Source organism: Tursiops truncatus, chromosome 6 (assembly GCF_011762595.2).
Source record: "Tursiops truncatus isolate mTurTru1 chromosome 6, mTurTru1.mat.Y, whole genome shotgun sequence".
In the NCBI taxonomy this organism is placed as follows: domain Eukaryota; kingdom Metazoa; phylum Chordata; class Mammalia; order Artiodactyla; family Delphinidae; genus Tursiops; species Tursiops truncatus.
Genome location: NC_047039.1, coordinates 57,405,542 through 57,430,213, shown reverse-complemented (window position 1 = coordinate 57,430,213; position 24,672 = coordinate 57,405,542). Strand labels below are relative to the sequence as shown.

The following is a 24,672-nucleotide window of genomic DNA, read 5'->3' as shown; positions in this document are numbered from 1 at the left end:
ATATGGACTGAGTGGTGGTTTGGCTAGAGAGGGAGGACACAGAGCCAATCAGGGAGGCGTAGGGGACTGAATTACTGCTCAAAGCTGCAAAAAGTAAAGCCAGTTGGAGATGGGAAAAGTATTAGTATAACAGCAGTAGAAGACGGTCATAATCAACCAAAGACGCGATCAGCATATTTACTTCTGGCATGCACTGGCACATGGTCTGGAAGTATTACTTTGGAAGCTAATTACAGAGAAATCCAAGGAAACCTGCACTGATCCATTACATTCTAATTCAGGATATGTATATATCACATGCAACAATATCCTGGCGTTCAAGAATCATTATGTAAGACTTGACAGTATCGCACTGACGTTCTAGGACAAGTAAAAAGGGCAGAATGGATGTTTCACAGAAAGGGGAGGAAAGCTTTGTGGGAATCTGATGGTTCAGGAGAAGAAATCATGGACTGGTATACTGAATATGAGTTCTACTTTTGGATCTGCCATCTACTAATAGGGACAAACTTCTGGTTATCAAGCACGTCAGTTTCTTCTTCTGTGAAATAAAAATGTGGGGCTAGATAAATTCTGGAGTCACTTCCTTCTTTATAACTCATTTCTTCCTCAAGTAGATAGGATGTCTGAGCAGAGAAGGGTCTTGTGGATGTAGTTCATATGTAAAGGTTCTAAAAGTAACTATCTTTTCTTTGAGGGGTGGAGAGCATTTACATTCTAGAAAACAGAAAATATATGCAGTTGAATTGTCAACTTTTTGAATTCAGTTTAATACAGTTTTCTTTAGCTAACCAAATTATGATCTTATATCATGTATTCAAAACGAATAACTGTCAACATAAAAATTATGCTGAAGAATAAACGTGGGGTGAAACTCCTCCAACGTGAAACTCTTATTTATTTATTCCTTTTCATTATTTTATTTTATTTTATTTTTTATGGAAGTGTAGTTGATCTACAGTGTTCTGTTATTTTCTGGTATATAGCAAAATGATTCAATTATACATACACATATTCTTTTTCATGTTATTTTCCATTATGGTTTATTACAAGATATTGACTGTAATTCCCTGTGCTATACAGTAGAACCTTGTTGTTTATTTATTTTATATACAGCAGTTTGTGTCTGCTAATCCCAAACTCCTAATTTACCCCTCCCCCCATCTTTTCCCCTTTGGTAACCTTAAGTTTGTTTTCTATGTCTATGAGTCTATTTCTCTTTTGTAAAGAAGTTAATTTGTATCATATTTTAGATTCCACATGTAAGTGATATGATAGTTGTCTTTCTCTGACTTACTTCACTTAGTATGATAATCTCCAGGTCCATCCATGTTGCTGCAAATGGCATTATTTCATTCTTTTTTATGGCTGAGTAGTATTCTATTGGATATATATACAACATTTTCTTTATCCATTCATCTTCTGATGGACATTTAGATTGCTTCCGTGTCTTGGCTATTGTAAATAGTGCTGCAGTGAACACTGGGGTGCATGTGTCTTTTCAAATTAGAGTTTTCTCAGGGTATATGCCCAGGAGTGGCATTCCTGGATCATAGGGTAACTCTATTTTTAGTTTTTTTTTTAAGGAACCTCCGTACTCTTATCCATAGTGGCTGCACCAATTTACATTCCCACCAACAGTGTGGGAGGATTCCTTTTTCTCCACATCTTCTCCAGCATTTATTATTTAACATGAAACTCTAGGTCGTATCAGAAAATAATCACCAAGGGTCTGTTGCAAAATAGTGTTATACAATTCTCCCCAAACTTCTCCATTGTCCAACGTGGGAAAAAAAATTTACAGGATATAATCAAGCATGCTAGAATCTGAATAAAAAAGCAGACACTAAGAAAACTATGAATTTGACCTCACTGTGGTCTCTTTTCAATCTTTTGTCTGGCAAGCTGGCTTTGCTCACAGTCTGTGAATCACCGTTTTATTACAACAGTGTTTTCACAATAGCGCAATTTGAGGTGTTTTAAAATTCCTCCTTTCCAGGCTGCACACCTGACCAATTAACTCAGAATAGCTGGGTATGGGAGCCAGACATTGATATTTTTAAATTTCCCCAGTAATGAGTCTCAGTCCTTTGGGAATTTCTGATGGGGGCAGGGGGCTGTAACTTTATTTTTTTCGTTCAAGAATCAGAGTTTATGAGAATGAGATCAGCTTTCTCCTGGTGATACCCTTGAACCTGCTCTAAGTCTCCATTAGCGAGTTTTAGTGCTTTAGCTATTATTAACAAGAACTTGAAGTGCAGCTCACAGCTGATGAGGGCTTGCCAGGGTCACAACCTCATCAGTTCAAAGCTACAAATGCACAACATAAATGCATTTTAAAGGCACACGTTGCATCTGAGCAGAGTTTTCATTCTGAAGCTATGATACCACAATATACACTGTCAACATGGAAAATGACAGAGGTAGTCACTGAAACCTGCCTTAGGTTGGAGGAGAAAACATGATGCCTACTTTTTTTTTCTTTTTTTTTTTTTTTTGTGGTACGCGGACCTCTCACTGTTGTGGCCTCTCCCGTTGCGGAGCACAGGCTCCAGTCGCACAGGCTCAGCGACCATGGCTCACGGGCCCAGCCGCTCCGTGGCATGTGGGATCCTCACGGACCGGAGCACGAACCCGCGTCCCCTGCATCGGCAGGCGGACTCTGAACCACTGCGCCACCAGGGAAGCCCGATGGCTACTTTTAACACAGTAAATATTTGTGACAGTAACTGCATGGTGGCTTCCTTATAAGATGTAAAACTTTAAAATCGTGGCATTGTAAGCTGAGAGGTGCCTTAGAGATTACTTAGTCCAGCATTTTCATTTTATACAAGAGGGCTCTGAAGTCTAGAAAAGTTAAGTGACCTGTATATTTTAGCCTATCTAGTCCACAACAAAATCTTAAGTGGTTTGGGCATCTTTACTGTTTTATTTCTAGGATGGAAGTTACGATCTCCTCAAGCAGGGGTCAAGGTTTCCAGTGGCTCAAGCGGCCAGGTCGGTTAGGTAAATGGTTAAACATAACCAGGTACTGAACAGTAAACACTTTCACAAGTAATGTACTCCTCCCCATTTCTGTGCAACAAGGAGCCTTTTGTGCAACAAGCTGTCTTTCATTTCTCTACTTTCAGTGGCGTCTCAGGAAAGAGAAATATTTCTCTATTTTTAAAAAAAGTAATAATAATAAGCTTTAGATGAATGGCAACTGAACTCTGTCTCAATGTCAGGGCCATCCTTAGGGCTGGTGTAGACTGTGGAGAACTTCTAGAAGGGTGCAAAGCTCTAGCAGATATCTTTCCAGGTAGTACTACAGAGCCAAGAGGGTGAGGCGTCTCAGGCTGTCAACAGCAACTGAAAACCCAGATAATTACGTGACTTTCCTCTGTTTTCACTACTGACTCAAAATTTTGTTGAAATCCAGTAGGGGTCAAAGAAAAGACCTTTGGAGGCCACATTTGGCTAACAAGATTGTGATCTCTGTTTTAGAAGAGCAAACTGTTCCTTTGTTGTGTGAATTAAAATCAAAGAAGGTTGAGAGTGACAGGAAGCATGTTTGTGTCCACAGGCACTGGGAGAGACACTGGCGGGGGCGGGGGAGTGGGACAGTGTATACTTCTCGCATGATTCACTCTCTGTGGGTTCATCTATCCTCCCCTCCCCTGTCGCATTAATTCCACTAGTAAGGAAAGTGAAGCTCAGATGGGTAAAAGGACTTGATCAAGGTCATCATTATCAGTAAAACTATGGCTATGTGGGGAATCTGATCCCAGACCTTGTCAATTCTCATTTAGGCAACTTCTCATTATGCTATGCTGTCTCTTAAATCATTGAACACCCCAGGGAGAGTGGTGTCATATATATCGATATCAGCTTGTGAAACTGTTCGGGCTACTTATTCAGTAACAAAGGAACATAAACTACCCTCAGTTTGTGACGAACTAGCTTCATTTAGAAGGTATGCCTGTGTGACTGGTGGGAAACAGGTAAAGGGCACTTTATACACACACCTGCATTGTTTAGTCACTTCTTACCAAAACTTTGTGAGCTTCCATGAAAATATTTTGAATGTATACCTTTAGTTCATGTTAAAAACTGTAGTGCTATTCAGCAGAAATTTTTTTTTTTTTAAAAACCCTAATTTCCCATGTTTTTGCTTTTCAAATGTTCTATTTTACTCGGTCAGTAATCTAACCCACAGTAAGTTTCAAATGACTTTTTTATCTGTAGAGAGTGTTTATCAAATTCTTGCCATATTTTTTAACCTTGTATTAAATGCCAACAGGCACTTTACAACTTTATAACAGTTTTGTTAAGTGAGGTCACTAAGAGTGGTGGAACATCTTTTTTTTTTTTTTGGCGGTACCCGGGCCTCTCACTGCTGTGGCCTTTCCCGTTGCGGAGAACAGGCTCCGGATGCGCAGGCTCAGCGGCCATAGCTCACGGGCCCAGCCGCTCTGTGGCATGCGGGATCTTCCCGGACCGGGGCACGAACCCGTGTCCCCTGCATCGGCAGGCGGACTCTCAACCACTGTGCCACCAGGGAAGCCCGGTGGAACATCTTTTAGATGATTTTTCCTGATAATATTTATGTGTGATAATGCAGTAATACTCTCTTCATGGTTTTCCTTTCCAACAAATTGTGATAAAGGCTGAAAAAAAGGTTGTGGTCATGCAACAGGGAGAAGTTAATTTGTTCATCAAATCAGAAGTATACCTACCTGACTTAATAAATCATAGCAACTTAGTTTATAAAATATTTTTCAGCTTTTAACATAATATGTACTACTTAGCCTAACCTGAATAACTACAAATACTCTATGTTTACAATGTGCCTCACGAATGAATGGTAAATTAAAGACAAACGAGAAGATTGATTTGTAAGGTATAATTGCTTGTTGGTACAACAGTGACAGTTTGACTTAATCCATGACTAGGATCATCATTAAGGGAAAGATACTACAAGAGTGCTTCTTCAGGTAAGCACTATATGGCATAATTAAGAATCATTTTTTATGTGGGATTTCTCAAACTGAAGAATTTGAACAAACTATGTTTCTTTATATCAGAAATATAACCATTTATATACCATAGATTCAATGAACCAATGTTTCTGAAATATAAGATAAAAAGAATACATCTGGTGTTCTTAATCTAGATCATATGGCTTAGTTTCCTACGATACAAAATATGAATATAAGGAGATATATGTAAAGATGGATCTTGTTAGCCCTGATCCACTTAATACTACTAATGCATCAGAAGACATGTCTCAAGAGCTTTCAAAACCACTCAGTTGCTGTGCAGACATTTCTGCTGCTGATACTGCTATTTCTGATGCGTTAACTTTTTATGAGTTGGTTTTTGTTTTTCACAGCCCATCAATCTCCTACCATCCATGTATGCTTTAGGGCAAAACATATTAAGGTCATCCACAAAATGAAAATGAGGCTTTTATGTTGTAACATCTGATCATCTATTTTTTAATATCTTTTCCTAAAAGGTGCAAGTACAAACACTAGAGTTTTTGTTTTGTTTTGTTTTGTTTTTATAAATTTATTTTTGGCTGTATTGGGTCTTTGTTGCTGCATGCGGGCTTTCTCTAGTTGCAGTGAGCGGGGTACTCTTCATTGCGGTGCACGGGCTTCTCATTGCAGTGGCTTCTCTTGTTGTGGAGCATGGGCTCTAGGCACGCGAGCTTCAGTAGTTGTGGCATGTAGGCTCAGCAGTTGTGGCTTGCAGGCTCTAGAGCGCAAGCTCAGTAGTTGTGGCACACGGGCGGGCTTAGTTGCTCCGCAGCATGTGGGATCTTCCCAGACCAGGGCTTGAACTCGTGTCCCCTGCACTGGCAGGCGGATTCTTAACCACTGTGCCACCAGGGAAGCCCCTAACAGTAGAGTTTCGTTTTTGTTTGAAAAAAAAAAAAAAAATTTTTTTTTTGGTGGGGGAAGGGAGGATTCTGAGGAAGGGGTACAGATACTGGGAGAAAGAATTCTGCAGGAAAAGAAAATTCTAAAAACTTTGGACCAACCAAAGTGGGTTGGTCCTTGGGGAGAAGTTTGCAGGCACCAAGAAAGGTGGTGACTAGTGTACCATATGATGCGATTAGTTATATGTTCCTTTACTCCTTTTTTTATACTAGAGAAAAAGCTTATTTCTTTAAGATGCTGAACTTCTAAATTTGCTTTGCTGGAAAAAGGAGAAATCGGAACACGTATCAGTCATTTCTTTGGTTTTCCGATAAATCACCATCTTTTGACAGTAGTATATTTATCTTAGTCATTTTGTGCAATTCTAGAGGCCACTGCCCAGAGGGGCTACTCGGTCCGTGAAAGCTTTTTACGATACTTCAAAAATATTTGTAATTGTCAGTCTCTATCAAAACGGTAAATGTGCCTACCCTAGGACTCTGCCATCACACTTCCAGGTGTCTATCATACAGAAATAACAACAAGATGTGAAAAGATCTGGGCTCAGTGCTGCTCATTACAGTATTATTTGTAAGAGCAAAATACGGGAAATAACTGAGCATCCATTAATGAGGATTGAGTTCATATATTTTGTGACCTCTGTAGAACAGAACAGCATCAATACTCTCACCTGTTAAAAAGGAGGCAAAACCTAATACAGTACCTTGGAAACAGGTCTATTTTTATGCAGTTAAATGGTAAAACAGGAAATTTCATGTATATGCATCTGTCTATATACCTGCTATATATTTTATCATTTAAAGAACTGTATATACATATTAAAAATTCTGGAAGGATATGCATGGAGCTCTATATGGTAGATATTTCTGGAGGGTCAAATTGGAGTAGTTATAGGAAATCGTTTACTTTTTATTTTAAATATTTCAAAAGAAAAAAAAATAAGTGGTGAGATGAAGAGTAATTTTTCTTTTTTAAGTTTTTTTTTTTGCCTTTTACAACTTCTGAAACTTTTCAAACACACACAAAATGTAAATAATATAATGCACAACTGTATAGCCATAATCTACGTGTAACAATTGTTAACAAGCTTATTTTCTATTTAAAAAAATTTCCTCAATAAACATAATTAAGAAATGTTGATGGGAAGGATTATAAAATGACTTGGAAATTTTTTTAACAGAAAAAAAGAAAAGTTTCCTCCCAACAAAAAGAGTTCACTTTTGTTCAACATGTAACTCATCTCTCAGCCATCCTAACACACACCCAGTTCCCACTGTCTACAAAAATGTGTAAGGCTTAATAGAAGCTTCACTAAAAGCATCTTTTGTAAGTGAATCTTTTCTTCCCTTCCTCCACAGATCTTAAAGGCTTGTAAAACATTGATGAGCAGTTAATAATTCTAGAAAATTCTTCTACTACATCTCCTCTCTCATTTACTCATCTTGTCCATTTTATTCCATTACCCACTTGAGATGGTAAGTCTCACCTTAGCTAAATGATCCCTTCTTATGATCCCTTCTACACCTAGCTCTCCATTTTACATTGCTAAATCATTGGTGACACAGCAATGCTACTTCAACTGACGTATTCCACACCAGTTCTGACTGTCCCCACACACCAATAACTGATGACTCAATGTTGTAAAACATACTCTCCTAAGAGATTAGGTAGTTCAGGTTCTTGCAAATACAACCTGGCTGTATACTGCCATCTGAACCTTAACAGACAGATAAATATATTCGTGGAAAATACCTACAAGCATAGGTACCTGCTTTTAATTGGGAAAGCATGAGCCTTCCTTGTCCTGTTCAGTTGCTTGAATACAGCGTTTCACAAACAGAGGGACTTGATTATCACCCCAGATTTGGTAAGTGTGCTAAAGCAATGTTTCTCTCCACACCCCACAGCCTCACAAAGATGGTTATTGGGAAAAGAACAGATTTCTCCGTCTTCACTTTGTGCCTTAGCTGAGCGGCAAGGGACAGAATTCTCACCTTTTCCTTTCCCTGACCCAGAGACAGATGTGCACTGCAATTAAGGAAAGAATTCTTTGAAGTACTTAATGTCAGAATACTGTATTTATATGAAATTTTAAATGTATGTTTCAGTATCTTTTAAATATGAAGCAGAATTTGGGGGAAAAAAGTCTGACTCTTTAAACCTAGACTCTCCAACAAGAATAAGTAACTTAAAATGTAAACAGATATTTCAGTCACAAGGTGAATATCCTTAAAGGAAAGTAGAACTAAGAATCAGTGAACTAAGCAATATGTTTCCTTTACCTTCTGAAAGACCTACTGAATTTCAAGTGATAATGTTAGTTTGACATTTTGTCATCTACAACAGACCCATCAGAAATGGAAATCAATTTGCTTTCATGAACAAGTTCTGTGCTAGGGGCTGGTTATATAAATCACAGGTTTCTGATTCCATTGAAAATCCTGGCTTCTTAATTCCCTACTTATGCACACCATTAAGAAACACTGTCAAATTTTGTAATGTTTGTGGATAATTATATCCCCAAAGGTATGCTGTATATAAAAGCACATTTCAAAAAGGGAAGGGCAAATGGTTTAAAATCCAAAAAAATAAGTAAAAATTAAAATTGTTTCCTGTGCAACACCTAAGAAAGGTGCTTTAGAATAAAAGGATCATTTTATTTCATCATCCAGGAAAGCCCTTGGTTATTCGTGAATCAGGGAGGAAGAAATAGCACAACATAGTTACTTGGTTAACAATCCCAACTTCTGATCTCATCCCGTTGGCAAGTAATTGAGGAAATTCATAGCCACTGGCTGGAATCCATCCTGGCTGAAGAAAACTGTAACGTTTCTAGGAATTTCACATTGACAGCTAGGTACAATTTTCTGTGTACACTGGTCACATTTTCAGGACAGCAGGCCACATCACAGAGCTTGGGAGGCACGTAGACTATTTCAACAAATCAGGCTTAAGCAGACTGCTTACCTGAGTACAACATAATGCTGCCTCAGTGAACAGATGTGCGAGGATCTTGGGACAGTTTCTCCTGTCCTATTCTCTTCCTCTACTAAATCCTCTCTCCTTTTTACTGTTTGCCTACTTTATTCTACTATCCAGTTGAGGTGAGAAGTCTAATCTTAGTTAACTGATACCTTCTTATATACCTAGGTCCCCATTTTAATTTGGTAAAGTCATGGGTGATATAAGCTATGTCACTTCAGTTGTAACCTTCATTCTCCTTTCCAGTGACTTATATGGAATTTAGCAGTTTCTCTCTATAAATGGATCTCATATTCCCACATACATTGGGGAAATTAGATTCTTTATAGAATTCTTGAACGTGGAGGTGTCTTGGTTAAAGGCATTTATATTTCCCTACCTGCAGCCACCAGCACTCTGCTAATAATCCTTTCTACACAGTTGCCACTCATGCGTTTATGCCTGGAAACATTCTCTGATGGCGCTGGGGGTGGTGAGGGATAGCACTCCCACTGGCTCTCTTCTTTTGGGGCTACCATCGCCTTTATACTCAGCCTTTTAAATTAATTCCCATATGGGAGATTTTCGGCCATGTGAAAATTTTCTTTTACTTTTTATGCTGATGAAGGTATATCTTTTGCTTTTTAAAGAACAAACCTCATTTGAGATAGAATTTTAAAAAACAACCCACTTCTATGATGACCTGTATAGCCACATTAAAAAATGCCAGGCATTTCTTTTAACTGAATAGTTTCTAGTTACTATGACATATCTACATGTAAGATAAAAAATACGCTAAACACAATAAACTGTGTATTTTCAATTCAAAGCAATTCACTGCGAATGTGTAGTTTAATAAAAATAGAATATCCATTGACACACAAAAAAACTTTCAAACAATTGGGGTGCAATACTACCATCAAATTTTAATCAAATAGACTGCTTAGATCAGCTCTTTAATTTTGTCCAGTATCATTAGGTATTAAGACAGTGCCACTCAGTTTTATGTTTTTACCTCTCTCTACTCTTTGTTATTTGGCACAAGTAAGATTTAGGTGAAAGAAAGTAAAATAGAGCTAGCCTTGAATTAACAATGCTGTACAAAATGCCCCTCAGCAGGAATAATATTTTTCCTCTGTTGAAGCAGTTAATGTTCTTTAATTTAAGAAACAGACATGTTTTTCTTATCCTCAGTCACTTAGTGTGTCTCCCCAGTAAGAAAGCTAAATTGGTCAGTGAGATTTAGTTTCGGTAATATTTTAAAAGATACAAATTTTTTCCTCATTTTGTTTTTCTCCCTCCCTTCCCCTTTCTTTCAGAGTAACACAGACACAAATTAATAGGGGAATCGAGAAAAAAATGTATTCTTTCCCAATGGGATGGATGAGGTAACATCCATCCATCCATCCATTCATTTGCTTTATAAGATGAGAAACTGAATGCTTCTTTCCAGATAGGTGTCATGGAAAATAATCAACCATGCTAAGCCCATAAAAATGGTAGATATTCTTTTATGTATTTATTTATTTTTTTGCGGTATGCGGGCCTCTCACCGTTGTGGCCTCTCCGTTTGCAGAGCACAGGCTCCGGACGCGCAGGCCCAGCGGCCATGGCTCACGGGCCCAGCCGCTCCGCAGCATGTGGGATCTTCCTGGACCGGGGCACGAACCCGTGTCCCCTGCATCGGCAGGCGGACTGTCAACCACTGCCCCACCAGGGAAGCCCCCAGTAGATATTCTTAGGAGTATACTTTTTCCAAAATTTGAAGGGAAATTTTTTGTTTTTCTTTTTTCCACCCCACTTCAGATTTACACAAAGAATGCAATTTCCTTTCAAGACATATGTTTTGGTGAGTCTCAAAAATAGTAAAGTAAAAGAGGAGGACAAAGAATTGTTTGAAATAAAGTGATCTATTCACCTCTCAAGGCGATATCAACGGGGCTATAAAACTTTCAGTAAACACTGTGTTATGGACAAGAGGAGTCATGCCTCTTACCTGGTGTTTGGAAATTAAGGCGCCTCAGTTCTACTGGGTCTGTTGGATGGTGTGAAGGGACCTCCTTACTGTTTGGTATGCTGCTCTTTCTAGAATCAGACTCTGCCCTCTTCCTATAGGGAGAGAATAAAAATTTAAGAGTAAGACAACCAAAAAAATGGAAACAGATTAAAAAAAAGCAGAGTTATGCCCCTCCTAACCCCCCACCCCCCATTTTCAGGTTTAAAACTTTTTGACTTTTGTGACTTCGTTCAGGTAACTTTTTTTTTTCTTTCGGTACGCGGGCCTCTCACTGTTGTGGCCTCTCCCGTCGCAGAGCGCAGGCTCAGCGGCCATGGCTCACGGGCCCAGCCGCTTCGCGGCATGTGGGATCTTCCCAGACCGGGGCACGAACCCGTGTCCCCTGCATCGGCAGGCGGACTCCCAACCACTGAGCCACCAGGGAAGCCCTGTTCAGGTTACTTTTTTCTCTCCTAGCCTACAGTATTTCCTCAGGTCCGAAATTTTTAAGTGGATCATCTCAAAGTCCTCCTTTATCTCTGGATTTAAATAATTCAGTGATTCTGCCTTTAGGCTTAAGGAGGTGTTGGTGAGATAGGTTTGGAAACTTGTTTAGCTTTTCTCCCTCATCCACTAGTTCTATTTGTGAGGGATAGGATAGAGTAACCCTAGTAACCAATACTAAAATTGTGGTTACCATGGGAAAAAACTCATAGAAACTACTGGGCCTCAAGCTAAACAGCTAAATCTGCCCCCCTCCTTTTCCCTTTAGGATACATGACTGGGGGCTACCAAGTGGATCTGCCCTGGATTTTCCCAGAACCAGATAAATACAGTAAGTGCATTTCTAAGATTTCCAGTTAACCTAATACCTGGTAGGAGAATCAGGACCACACAAAACCAACATCCCTTTTCTCTTTTCAAATCCCAAGGAAAAAACAGTATCAGCTGTTTATGGTGTCAAGCTAACTCTCTTTGCTTAAGGTGTCATAATGTAATTTTCATAAATGTCTATGCAAGAAATGTGAGGTTTTCTTGTAAGATTTCTTTATCCTTTTTTTTTTTTGGCCCCCCAAACAAATAATCACAGAGTAGTAGCTAGCTATTTTCTTTAAGGTTGAATTAGATTAAAAATTCACTTAACTAATGGAGAACTTTTCAAACAGTGCTTTATTCCAAATACAGATTCCAGCAATCTCCAGGCCGGAGGCATAATCCTAGCATCTCACCCCTTCTCAGAGCAAAGGCATTCTTATTTGGAGAAAGGGTGCAGCAGTATTTAGGAACTCTCCCTTTCTCTTTTTGATATGACGGTGGTACAGCTCGTTAGTGTTGCTGTGGCAGTGGGCTCTCATTCAGTGCCACCCAGGTCGTTCCACGGTTAGCCAGAGGGCTCCTGTTAAATAGCCTTTCTTTCCATCTCTGCTCATCTGTATAGAATAAAACCAACCAGGGGATGAAGGGCAGATTGATGTGAAGGGAAAGCACACTTGATTTGCTCAAGTGCATTGCCTTCAGCAAAACATCCTCAGTGGAATGAATATTTGGGGGTGAGTCCTGTTAGACACCTTGCTCTCTCAGAACCTTGGATTAACCTGTCTCAGGCTTCTCTGTTTCCACCTAAAAGTGTCAGGTATAGCCTTAGGACTGAGCATACTGCCAAGCCCTACTACCAATCGGAGGAAAGCAGTGAGTTGGAGGCATGCCAAAGGTACTGGCAGCTCCAGCTATATCGAGTAGAAAATGAGAAGGAAAAGGAAAAGAAGAGATGGAGAACTGGTCCGAGAGATATGAGAAGGAAGAGAAAAAGGGTCTAGGAAGACAATGGGAAAGAAGGATATGATGACCACTTTCACAATAGAAAATGTCACTGTGTTTATGCTGGGGGTATGTGCCTCACAATACAGAGAGACGTTTTACTCTCGAAGATGCAGGATCTAAATGGGTTAATGAAACACCGCCGAGTGTGGCCAATCAATCCCACGTGTGACAAACATATGGTTGGTCTTCTCCAAGTAATCCCAGTGGCCCTTTTCGGGTTTGGGTCTTTTCACACAATTTGGCACATGGCTTTACTGATGCGCCAGATCCCATGACTGAAAACTGGATTTTTATCCCTTTTCAAAGTGGCTCTACAGTCTTTCTTGCAGGATTACGGAAACCACATGAAGAAATATCTGGGCAAGGAGACCCTCACTCTTGCAGATATTGTGGGACACCCTCCTTATCTTCCTTTGTGCTGAGGCCAGGCTGAGTGATGTGAGACACAGGGAAAGAAAGAATACTCTCTAAAGACATTTACTCAGTTTCTCTGGCGCCAGGAAAGTTGAAAATGCCATCTTGTTGCCCGACGAGTCTCGGAAAGCCCAGAGCATGGGGACTGAAGTTACAATTCATAATCGTAATAAACGGGAGGGGTGTCCCGACATTTAATAACTAACATCTCCCTCACCTAATCTGTCCAAGTAAGATAATCTCCAAGAAATCAGACTCCAGAAGTCCTAGCCAGCTAGGAAAAGCAGCTGTTTAAATTTTATTTTGCTTCATTTAGTTTTGATGATCACAACATGGGTGATTCCGGCTGCCCACACTCTTTATCGCATTATTTTTAAACAGAAATGTGTTAAAATGTTTGTTTTCCAACAAAGAATTTCTAAGGAAGATTTGCAAGATGAAGAGTTTGGTCATCATCAGTAACAGTGGTCATTTTAAAAAACTGAATTTACTGTTGCAAGGTACTAAATGGTGTATAATGATCTAAATCAGTCCCAACAGGAACGTAAGGAGTAACATTTTTTTTTTTTTTTCTGGTAAGTTTTCAGAGGTCTCATTATTCTCATTTTCGTCTACTGATAGAAAAAAAGCAACAAATAGTGACTTGAACCAGATTCTGAATTTTGCCTCGCTGTTTTCTTTTTTCTATTAGGATTATAAAGCCCTAGGGTAAGTTTCTTTCTCACAGTGAGAAGTATCTACCACGTGCAGGGGTTATCTGGGTGAAAAGAAAATAGAAGATCACATGACATTTCAGATATGGCAGAAACTGCTAATACCATAAAAGTATGTGTTTTTTTGGGGGCTGTGAATACTGTACAACAAAAATGCTGCTCTGTGGTCTAAGCGGGGTTTTATTTTCACTTATTCTCACCTGGTTCTTATCTACAGGTAAAGTGGGGAGAAAAAAACAAAAGGATGATCTTGTGGCAGATCATATATATCTATTTACTTGGAACAAAGATATTCAGACATACGAGTACAGGCTTTTGGAAGAAATATATTTATTTGAATATTCATAGAGATGTCAAAGAAATCAATTGGGACACTTAACGATTCTGACATCATTAAGAATGGAACCCCAACTCTACGACTATTGGTGTGAATCTCCTTGGGTAAGTCAACTACAAACCTTCTTAATTTCTTCACTTATAAAATAGAGAAGGAGTGTTAAAAGATGATATCTAATTTGTGGCCCATTTCATTTTAATAGAACGAGAAGGTAGTGATGAAATTGTGAAATGAGGACAGTGTTGTAATGAGAAGGTGGATCTCTGAGTGTATTAACTAGAGTCAAAGTGTTTTGGTTTTGGGCTAGAAAAACTATTTTGCATGTGTTTCCTGCTGGATTAATGGCAAGCACACCTTCTCAGAGATAGTCTGAGTTTCCTGCCAGTGAAAGTGTAATAAGTGATTTTAGGGACAATAATACAGCAGTAATTCTCAAACTTTGGTATGCATCGGAGTCGCCTACGAGGGCTTGTTTAAACGGCAGGCTGCTGGACCAACTCCCAGAGTTTCTGATTCAGTAGTTCTGGGATTTGGGGGAGCCAAGAATTTGTGTCTCTACCAAGTTCCTAGGTGACGCTGATGCCACTGCTGCTTGTCCAGGGGCCACTCCCAGAGAACCCCTGTAATACAACATTGGGAGGGAGGCGGGTTAGAGGAGCATTGAGATCCTTTTCTTAGTTTAATCAGGAATTCATATATAGACATCTAGGTATGTGTTAGAAAGCTGCAGGGTTAGCTTCGACTGATCAACAAATAAGCAGTATAGGGATTATTATTGTTATTATCGCTAGTATTATTCAAGGCTGGAAGACAGGGAAAATAATTTGGAATTAAATATAAGTTTTCACTAAGGCACTGACATCAACATTAGCAGGGTGTGAGAATGCTAGTATTCCTGTACACAGTGTCTTGAGATCAAACTTTCAGTAAAAACAAAAGAAAAATGGCTTACATTAACACATACAGATGCTCATTTAACCTTGACTACAAACAAAACTCAAACTGGTTTTAGTACCTTCTAAATTTGGCTTTAAATACTCTAGTCTTCATATATAGACAAACTATTTCCCCCCAAATCATTTTAATATCAAAATTATTTTATATATCTAGGCTTCGTCCATCTTCCCCTTGCCAGTTGCATCTTTTATATCCAACCTCCACCCTCGCCCCCTCAATACCTCCAAAGTCTACCCGTATCTTTTTTTTTTTTTTTTGGACTGAGCATGAAAGGGGTTCTCTATTCCTCACCTGTCAGGTTTACTGCTCCATTTTAATGCAGCAAAGAAAGAAAAAGAAAGGCTAAATGTTAGTTGGCCAATGGTAACAAGAGTAACCATGACAACCAAGATTTAACAGTGCTCAGAATCAGGGATATATAACACATTAGAAAATGATAGCATATCAAAATATTTAAAGGCCTCTAGACATGAAGCAAATGGAAGACATGAGCGTACATGGCTAAGCAAAACATTTGTGTGTGTGTGTTAGTGTCAGACTCGCTTTCATTCATCAATCCACAAAACACTGCCACAATTAATTATATCGCAGGAAGTGTTTGATGGTAGAGATATAATTTGATTTTTACAAAACACGCCATGAGACAACTGCTACTGTACTTAATGGGAATATGACCTCATTCCATATAAGAAATTTAGTTCATTTAAGAATCTTCAGTTAAGAGATACAGTATTCCTTTAATGATTTAAAACACCTGCAAATTGCATTGACCTGCACAGAAATCTGCACAATTGCATAATACACCACCAGATTACGAAAGTGGCAGAAATGATTTCTTCAAACACCTTTTGACAAGTAAGGTGATCGTAAGTTTTTTCTTTCTAGTAAAAGATTAAATACATTTTCAGTTTTGGAAAATATAATATTCATCATTATAGATCTACAGAGCATGACCCATTTATATAGCTGTGCTAATCCAGAAAAGTATTTTTATTACCGGCCACTGACATGACAGGTATTTTCCTAGTCACAGAGGCGCTGCTGTCTGGGAACACTTGCAGCTCATTCTCATAGACACTTTCACCTGTGATAATATGTGTATTGTTTAACCATGTCCTTTGGGCAGAGAGTATAACCTTCACCTGAAGAGAATTCATCTAAACGGTCTTCATGTTGAGGCCAATTGCAAAGTGTTTAGGGAGTTCTCAAGTGCGAAAAATAAAGGTGCCAGGTCCACTTCAATGGGAATGACATAATACACACCCATATTGCTGGAGGATCTGGCTTTAAGGCAATCCAGTCCATTTCTTTTCAAAAATACAAAGTCCACCTTTAAATTGTACAAACACACACATACAAAGTGAATAATGAAAATGATATCAAACACACAGGTTCTTCTTTTTATTCTTAAAATAATTTAGCTGGTTGCACCAGGCTTGTAAAAATTCCTACCAATGTCCTCAGCTTGCTTAGTTTTAATCTGTGAGGTCATCAGTGAATCAGTTGTAGGAAAAGCTATTCCTCTGAGAGGAAGAGAAATACCTAGTGAACTGCCAGTTCTGTATACGAAAAGGCTGTTGAATATTAGGATGAACCAGTGCATGGCGTGCGCTTCACTCCCTCTGCCACAGCAATGTCAGCCTTGCTGCACACATGGGTACATAGCTGGTACCAATATCTAAGTTTGAATTCTTTTGGAAGTGGTGTATTTAAATTACAGGCTGAGGGTTTTATTACAGCTCTTGCCAGTCAAGATGAACGTGATAAGCAGTGATGGAGTAAACAAGAGGAGGGAACTGAGTGTATCACTATTGGACTTGTGTAAATTTGATTATTCAGTAGTCCCCTGTACCATGCACTCTACCGGGCACAAGGAATACAATGAGGAATAAGACGGAGTCCTTGACCTACAGTTTAGTGGGGGGAGAAAGCCAAGAAAATGGGCAATGGCAGTGATGGGGTAGGTTCTATAATATAGAGAAGTAGAAAGTGCTCTAAGAGCGTACAGCAGGGGACCCTAAGGCAGCCTGAACTGGTACAGCACAGAGGACATGAGGAGGACAGTCACTCAGAAAGGCTTTCATTTAGTAAGCGGATCTTAGCTTAGCTTATTTCTAAAAGGTGAGTTAGGTTTTGCCAGGCCAGGAGGAGTGGAGTGAGAGGAAAGGCTTTCCAGGCTTAGGGAAGGCATTGCCCAGAGCGGGGGGGCGTGGCAGCCTATTTCTTCATAGCATCTCAGAATAGTCTGGACTGCATTGCTTTCTTTGATAACACCTTGGAAATATAGGTAGGGTTGATACAAAAAGACGACTTAAAGAGGCAGAGCCCACAGGGAGCCAATGTTGGATCTGGGAAAAGGTGAAAAAGCTGAAGTCTGTATTTTAGTCACAGCTACCTCATGGTCTTCACACATAAACTAAACATCTTGGGGTGGGGATGGAAATTATTTACTCTCTACAGTGTCCACCCACATTAGACTATTACTATTCAAGAATGTGAATTTGGTCTAGACCATGCCTTAGCGCTTTCCAACCTCCTAATCCATTTTTTTTTCCTTCCATACTACACGGTAAATACTTCTCAGCCATCTTGAAATGCTCTTCGTAGAGTCAGTCAGGTTAACATTTTATTTTAAGAATATTTTCTCTAGGAATAATTCCTGGACAGTTTTAGAACCAGCGACTGAAAAGCCTTACATGTGTAGCAGATGTGCAGGGTAGATGAACATCAAAGAGCATTCAGTTGCTTTATGGATTCTTTTTTCTTTGTAGGGGAGGATAGATGAAGGGCACCATGGAGTCATTTAGAAAACTTACACATGCACTGGAGGCAGAAATATTAGTATTAATTCTGTTACTTGGTTTTTTTTAGGTTCTCAGATTAAAAAAGTCAGTCAATTATCTAATCTACATACTTATTTTCTAAAAGTGAAGAAACCGAGGCCAGGAGTGGTAGCATGAATTTCTACCCCATATAGCCAGCTAGTCACAGAGCTGGGACTTGAACTCAGGTTTCTTGCTTCCTAGTTTAGTATTTTTCTAAACTTTGCTACCTCTTCTCTCTGCAGTTTAAATTGTTAAATCATTGTATGTATCACATATAGAGTACCGGATTTCCAAAAATTCCTAGTGCAAGGAAATTAACACTAAAGACCTACCAAACACGTTTTACTATTCTGATGGCCCTCTAGGCCCTTACAAAGGCTCCGTGACATGTTTTGTCATTGATTGATTATCAATATATTATAGTTTTCAAATGATTAAATTGAAAACAAAGTCAAATGAATAGAATGTGAAAGTGTGCTCTTCCATTTTAACATAATTAATAGGGATAAGTCTCAAAGTCTCCTCGGAGAGCTCAGTGAAATGTATTTGTTTATATGGACGAAGCATCCACAGCTACAGACCCATTCCTAACACAAGTAGTCTTGTAAACAGGTGTGTATTACCAACAGGATATATGTGCGTCACCAATATTTTATACTCATTCCCGACTCAAAGTATTATTTGCACACAGGAAGTGAAATAATACTTTAAAAATAATAATGCTGATAATAATACATTCCATTCTGAGTCATTACCAGTGACCTATGTATAAACTGAAAGGCACCTAAAAAGAGGGATATAGTGTGTTTGTTTGTTATATAATTTTCTTTGCTCAGGATCCAAGCTATTAAAGACACTATTCATTGCCTACAGAAGATTTCCTCTTGAACTGTTTCATGATAATCAGGAAGGACATTGTTGGGTCTACTTGAATTTCAAGTCAGGAATGTTCTTTACTGCTGAAGCAAGCATTTCTATTTCAGAAATGCTTCATGGGCTTTCAGATGGTTAGCTAAATATACTTAGCATTCGAGGATGTGTGCATTTCCCAACAATTGCATTAGACGATGCTTACATATGCACACACTGAAATGCAACTTCAACAGTCATAAAAATCTTTAAATACGATGCCTCTTTTTGCAGGATTAGGAAAAATTATAACTAACTGAGTTTATTTTTTTCAAGCACGTGTGGATAAAGAAAACTTTAAAAGGATTTCTAGCAGGTTGACCAGGAAAACCCCGAGCGAACTTTTTGGCCAACGCACGCATGACTTCTTAATGATAGCCGGATAGAGTCACCACTTAAAAAAAGGTAAGCATCTTGTTCATTTTGAGTAATCACACAATGTCACGTGATATGATCTAGAACTGCAACTGTCAGCCACCAGTTGTCTTCTGGTCTGACTCCCACAGCAGGATGTTACCACTTAAATGAATGTTTCACAGAAAACAATTAGAATTCTCTTTTTACTTTTTTCTTCTTGTATTCTCTTCTGGTAATAAGTGCGGTACCTGAACAGCAAAGCTGTTGCTTGGACTTGGACTCACATAGGATCTCTTACTGTTCTGGAGTATGTGGGACCTCGCACTTCCTGCCCTTTAGCTCTTACGTAAGAGAGAAGGGATCAAATACAACAGCACACTGATAAGATACAGACTGGGATGGGAAGATTGAAACCATCAACTAAGATGTTTGGGCCTGTCAAGCACTTGCTTTTTCAGCTATTATTTTATGGAGTGGACAATTTGAGTGATGGCAGTGATCGGGAAGAATAATGATGGATTTATTTTTATTAATTCTAGAAAGGATAGGCGATTTAATGGGCTATGGTATGAACTTCTTTAACTAACTTGTCCTTTTTTTCTCAACTCTGGAATAGAATGGAATACAGCCTCATAAGAGAGAGTTTTTCAAGGGAGAAGTGTCTTGAAAAGTATGTTTTTGAGTCAAAAGAAGAGCTTATGAAAAGAGAGCTCTTCCAAGAACATAAGAACAAAGGAATGCAGGTAGGAATAATTAATGTAAACCCAATGAAGGGAGATATACGGGTGGGAAAAAGAGATAATGAAAATAAGATATCTTGTCAGATTAAACATGTGAGCAAGCATCAAAATGAAGACATTCTCATCTAATTTTGAAGGTCAAGGTTATAGTGAGGGAAGAAGAGAGAAAAACTATCTTGCAGTAGAAGGAAGAGAGTAACTTCACAGTGGCATTCCGACAGATGACACCCTACAAAGGAAACACAGATTAAAGGTTCATGAAAATAAAATTTGGAATGGAAGAAAAGAAAAATTGATATAAAGGGAGAGAGAGAATTCAGAATTCAGTCATTCTACATGTTTAAGAGAGCAGATGTTAATTGTTAAAATTTTATACATTATTGTATTTTTTAGGTCAGAAAGGATTAAGGGGAAGAAGAATTACTCACGTCTTCTATCCAACTGCTTAAGCAGTGACCTAGGGGAAGAAATCTTGCTTATGTGTAATGGAGGCAGAAATGGGATTGACAAGAGTGGATCAGAAAACACAGGTAAATGTGGGTTATTTGCATCCCACCTGTGGTCAGACACTAAATCATATGGATACGTGGGGGTATCAAGACTAAGGTTATATTTTTTCTAAAGGAAAATGGTACCTTGCATTTCCTCTTGGACACAAATGGGAAAGGGAAAAGTTCATCCTCTTCCTATCTTTTCTTTCTTTGCTCTTCTATTTTTAGCCACTTTTGCTAACTTTTGAAAATAGCCACGGGGGTGGGGGGAGGGCAGGGAATCTCAGCCGACAAGCAAGTTAGTTAGACTTATGAACTGGACGCAAATGTGCCAACTTGATCTGAAACAATCCAGTGTGAGCTTCCTTGGGACTATCTGCTTGTGAATGTAGTAACATCTCAGCTGTCATGCAAAGCGCTCATTCTGCATAAGTAAGTAAGTATCTCAGAAGATGGAGGTTGGGATCTATGCCTGCTGGGCAACAGAGTCTATACCACATGGTGAATGAGATTTTAACCACATGGTGAATGAGATTTTAAATAGCTGAGTCTTTACGTTTTGTTCTAACGCTAATGGACACCGTTTTGTCCAGTGATTATTGGAAGTATTTCTACTAAGATCAACCACACAATGACCCTAGAAGGATAATAAAGTCTTTGCAATAGAAATATGGGGCAAACCTACCTTTTATAAAGAAGAATAGCTATGACAATGCAGATGATAAAGACCACTGCAAGGACAGGACCTACAACCCAGATCAAGCCTTCTTCTTCGTCTGTGATTGGCTGTGGATCCAAATCCATTGACACAACAGGATCAGAGTAAGGGCTGGTTGCATACATCTTCTGAGGAAAAACAGAATCTGTGTTAGTTAGTTAGAAAATAATGCCTTTCTAGAAAGTATCTTGAGCATTAGAACATTGTGGATTTGATAATAAGTGTGTAAAATAAAAAAGGAGGGGAGAGAAAGGAAGAAAAGAGGTTTTGTAATCGAAATTTCCTTTAAAGTATTTTACAATAAAATCATTTTTGATGGTATAAATTACTCCATAGATACTTTTTCACTGGGATCTATATGTGGCATATTAAATGATCTTATGAAGGACCAGTCAATTAAGCAGTCACAAAATGTTCAATGAGCATTTACATTGTGCCAATGTGTTACATGCAATGAGAAAAATACAAAATATTATCGGTCCAGCCATTAAGATATCATCACTCACTCAGCTGAGACCAAATTACAAGAAAGTAACATTTATACAGCAAATTATCGGTATTGCATTAAATTATGTAAGTAGTCCTACGTACTGCACCTTTGTAAGAAAATGAAGGCCAAAATCTACAACTGCAAAAGAAAAGTCCAGTGTTCAAATTATAACTGCAACACGCATGAAAGTGATAATGATATGGCTTTTTAGAAGATAACATTTTGAGAACTTACTTAAAAGGATTTAGCATATCTATTTAATTTTATTACAGTACTGCTCAGAGGTTGGTATAACAGAAAAGGAAAACCTTAAATACACTGTGGGAATGTAAATTGGTACAGCCATTATAGAACACAGTATGTTGGTTCCTCCAAACATTAGAAATAAAAGTACCATATGACAAATCCCACTCCTGGGTATATAGCCAAAGGAAAGGAAATCACTGTCTCAAAGATACCTGCATACCTGTGTCCTCTGCAGTATATTCACAATATCTAACACATGGAAGCAACGTAAGTTTCTTTTTATGGATGAATGGATAAATGTGGTTATCTATAGACACAGATACATACACACACAATGGAACATTATTCAGCCATTAAAAGGAGAAAAAAAGGAGAAAATCCTGCCATCCGCGATGACATGGATGAATCTGGAGGGCTTTATGCTAAGTGAAATAAGCCAGACAGAGAAAGACATATATTGTATGGTTACAAGAAGAATGAGTGAGTTCTGAAAATCTAAAGTGCAGCAAGGTGACTATAGTGAGTGACACAGAACGGTATACCTGAAAGTTTCTGAGAGTAGATCGTAAACATTCTCACCATACACACAAAACGAACAAACAGTTAATTTTCTTGAGCTTGGTAATCACAGAGTCTGTGTATACAGAACTATATAGAATCATCACATTGTGCATTTTAAATATGTGCCACTATATTTGGCAATTATTCCTCAATAAAGCTGCAAAGATATATATATATATATATATATATATATATATATATGGAAAGTCACTTGGTGAATGAAGGGACTGCATATGCATGAATTGTTTCTATAATATCTTGTTTTGTTCTGTCCTATTTTAGACTCGCTCAGAAAAATATTCTCGTGACTCTGCCTCTCTTTAAAATACTATTTTTCCCACTAGAGACCAGTCCACATTCACGAGCTGCCCCACATGTCTTAAGAACAAACAAACAGCTCACAGCTCAATAACAAAAAAAACCAAACAACCCAATTAAAAAAACAACCCAATTAAAAACTGGGCAGAAGACCTAAATAGACATTTTTCCAAAGAAGACATACAGATGGCTAAAAGGTACATGAAAAGATGCTCAACATCACTATTAGAGATGCAAATGAAAACTACACAATGAGGTGTCACCACACACGGGTCCAAATGGCCATCTTCAAAAAGTCTACAAATGCTGGAGAGGGTGTGGAGAAAAGGGAACACTCTTGCACTGTTGGTGGGGATGTAAATTGATACAGCCACTATGGAGAACAGTATGGAGGTTCCTTAAAAAACTAAAAATAGGACTACCATATGACCCAGCAATCCCACTACTGGGCATATACCCCGAGAAAACCATAATTCAAAAGGACACGTGCACATGTGGATGATCCGCAGGTCCATCCACCCCCTTTCCAGTCTCACACAACCACATTTCTCATTACCTCATTCATGTTCCCCCAAACCGTATCAAGAATTTCTTCCTTCCTCTAACAGTCTCCACTGCTGCTAGAGTTATCCTAAACTGCATCCGTAAAACCTTCAGGAGGCTCTCTAGGGATTCCTAAATAAAAGCTAGACATCTTAGCACGATTCTTAAGGGCCTCCACAATTTTGTTTGTTTGAAACTTTCTTACCACATATAACATGTTCCATCACAATAGACTTCTTGCTGCTGCTACCAAAATGCTCTATTCTCTCTCTTTACTTTAACCCTCTCACAAGTTCCACGACATTTAGCTCCCGCAATCCGACTCCAAGGCCTCACTTAAATTTCGCCTCCATTGAAGCTGCCTCTCCTTAACTGGAAATAATCGGTCATTTCACAAAATGTAGGTAAAAGTCATTTTAACAATTTGAAGTTATTTGTTCCTTAATGGTAGTGGCCAGGCTCTATTTTGGTTTTTCATTTGTGTACATGCCTTATCTTCTTTAATGAAACTATAAACTCCTTGAAGGTAAAGATTTATATACAGTTTGTATGCTTAAAGCAGCAAGTACAGAACTTTGCATTTAGTGGGTTCCCAGAAAATCTCTGTTGAATAAAATAAAATGCTCATTTTTTTTTCAAATGGCTGACATTATTAAAGCACGAGAGAGTATACTCATTTTTCCACTATCGGTAAATATGTTTAATTATTTTCAGTCTGCATTTTTAAACAATTAGCGCATATATTCTGCTTTAAGTAGGACAAGCTCAGCAGTCAATCTGGAGAACACATGCCCACGAAATGCCTGTATGCTATTCTCCCTTTCCATTTTCCTCACTATGTCCAGGAAAGAGATTGAGCAGACTTTTGGATTTTCTAATGCATCTAAAGAATACAAAAACTCAATATGTTTCTAACCTTCTTAGGGGCTGATTTAAAAAACAAAACAAAACAAAAAAGATATGTACAGTGTAAGGATTTACACAAAGGGCTTAGCAAATACACTCTATGTGCAAGAAACATGATTCTTTTATATAATTAATTGTTTGTTTTGGTTTAAATTTTCCCCTTTCCATTTTGTAGGTCACACTCAAATTGTTTGGGAGACTTAAGTAAGCAAAACTCTCCGATTTGAAATTCTTTACCAAGAGCCTTTGAGATAATAATCTTGGTTAGCCAAGATGGAAATCTAAGCAGAGGTTTTTCCCAAAGTACATAGATTTCCAACCCAAATCAGGAAACAGAGACATGTGAAAATGAAAAGAAAACAAAACAGTAAAATGATATCAGCCTTATGAAAAGTAGAATTTGTTCAGTATGTGGGAGTAATGGAAAAGATTAAACGTTGGG

The 24,672-nt window shown here is 38.5% G+C and overlaps 1 protein-coding gene across 1 annotated transcript in view; it reads right to left on the bottom strand.

Annotated features, from left to right (window-relative positions):
* Positions 1–24,672, bottom strand: part of PTPRD (protein tyrosine phosphatase receptor type D) — a 2,130,336-nt gene that overhangs the window by 114,685 nt on the left and 1,990,979 nt on the right. The window contains exons 29-30 of the mRNA XM_073806125.1: positions 21,134–21,294; positions 10,885–10,997 (exon numbers count right to left, since the gene is read on the bottom strand). Of these exons, the coding sequence (XP_073662226.1) occupies positions 10,885–10,997; positions 21,134–21,294 (274 nt within the window). The remainder of the gene's footprint in view (positions 1–10,884; positions 10,998–21,133; positions 21,295–24,672) is intronic.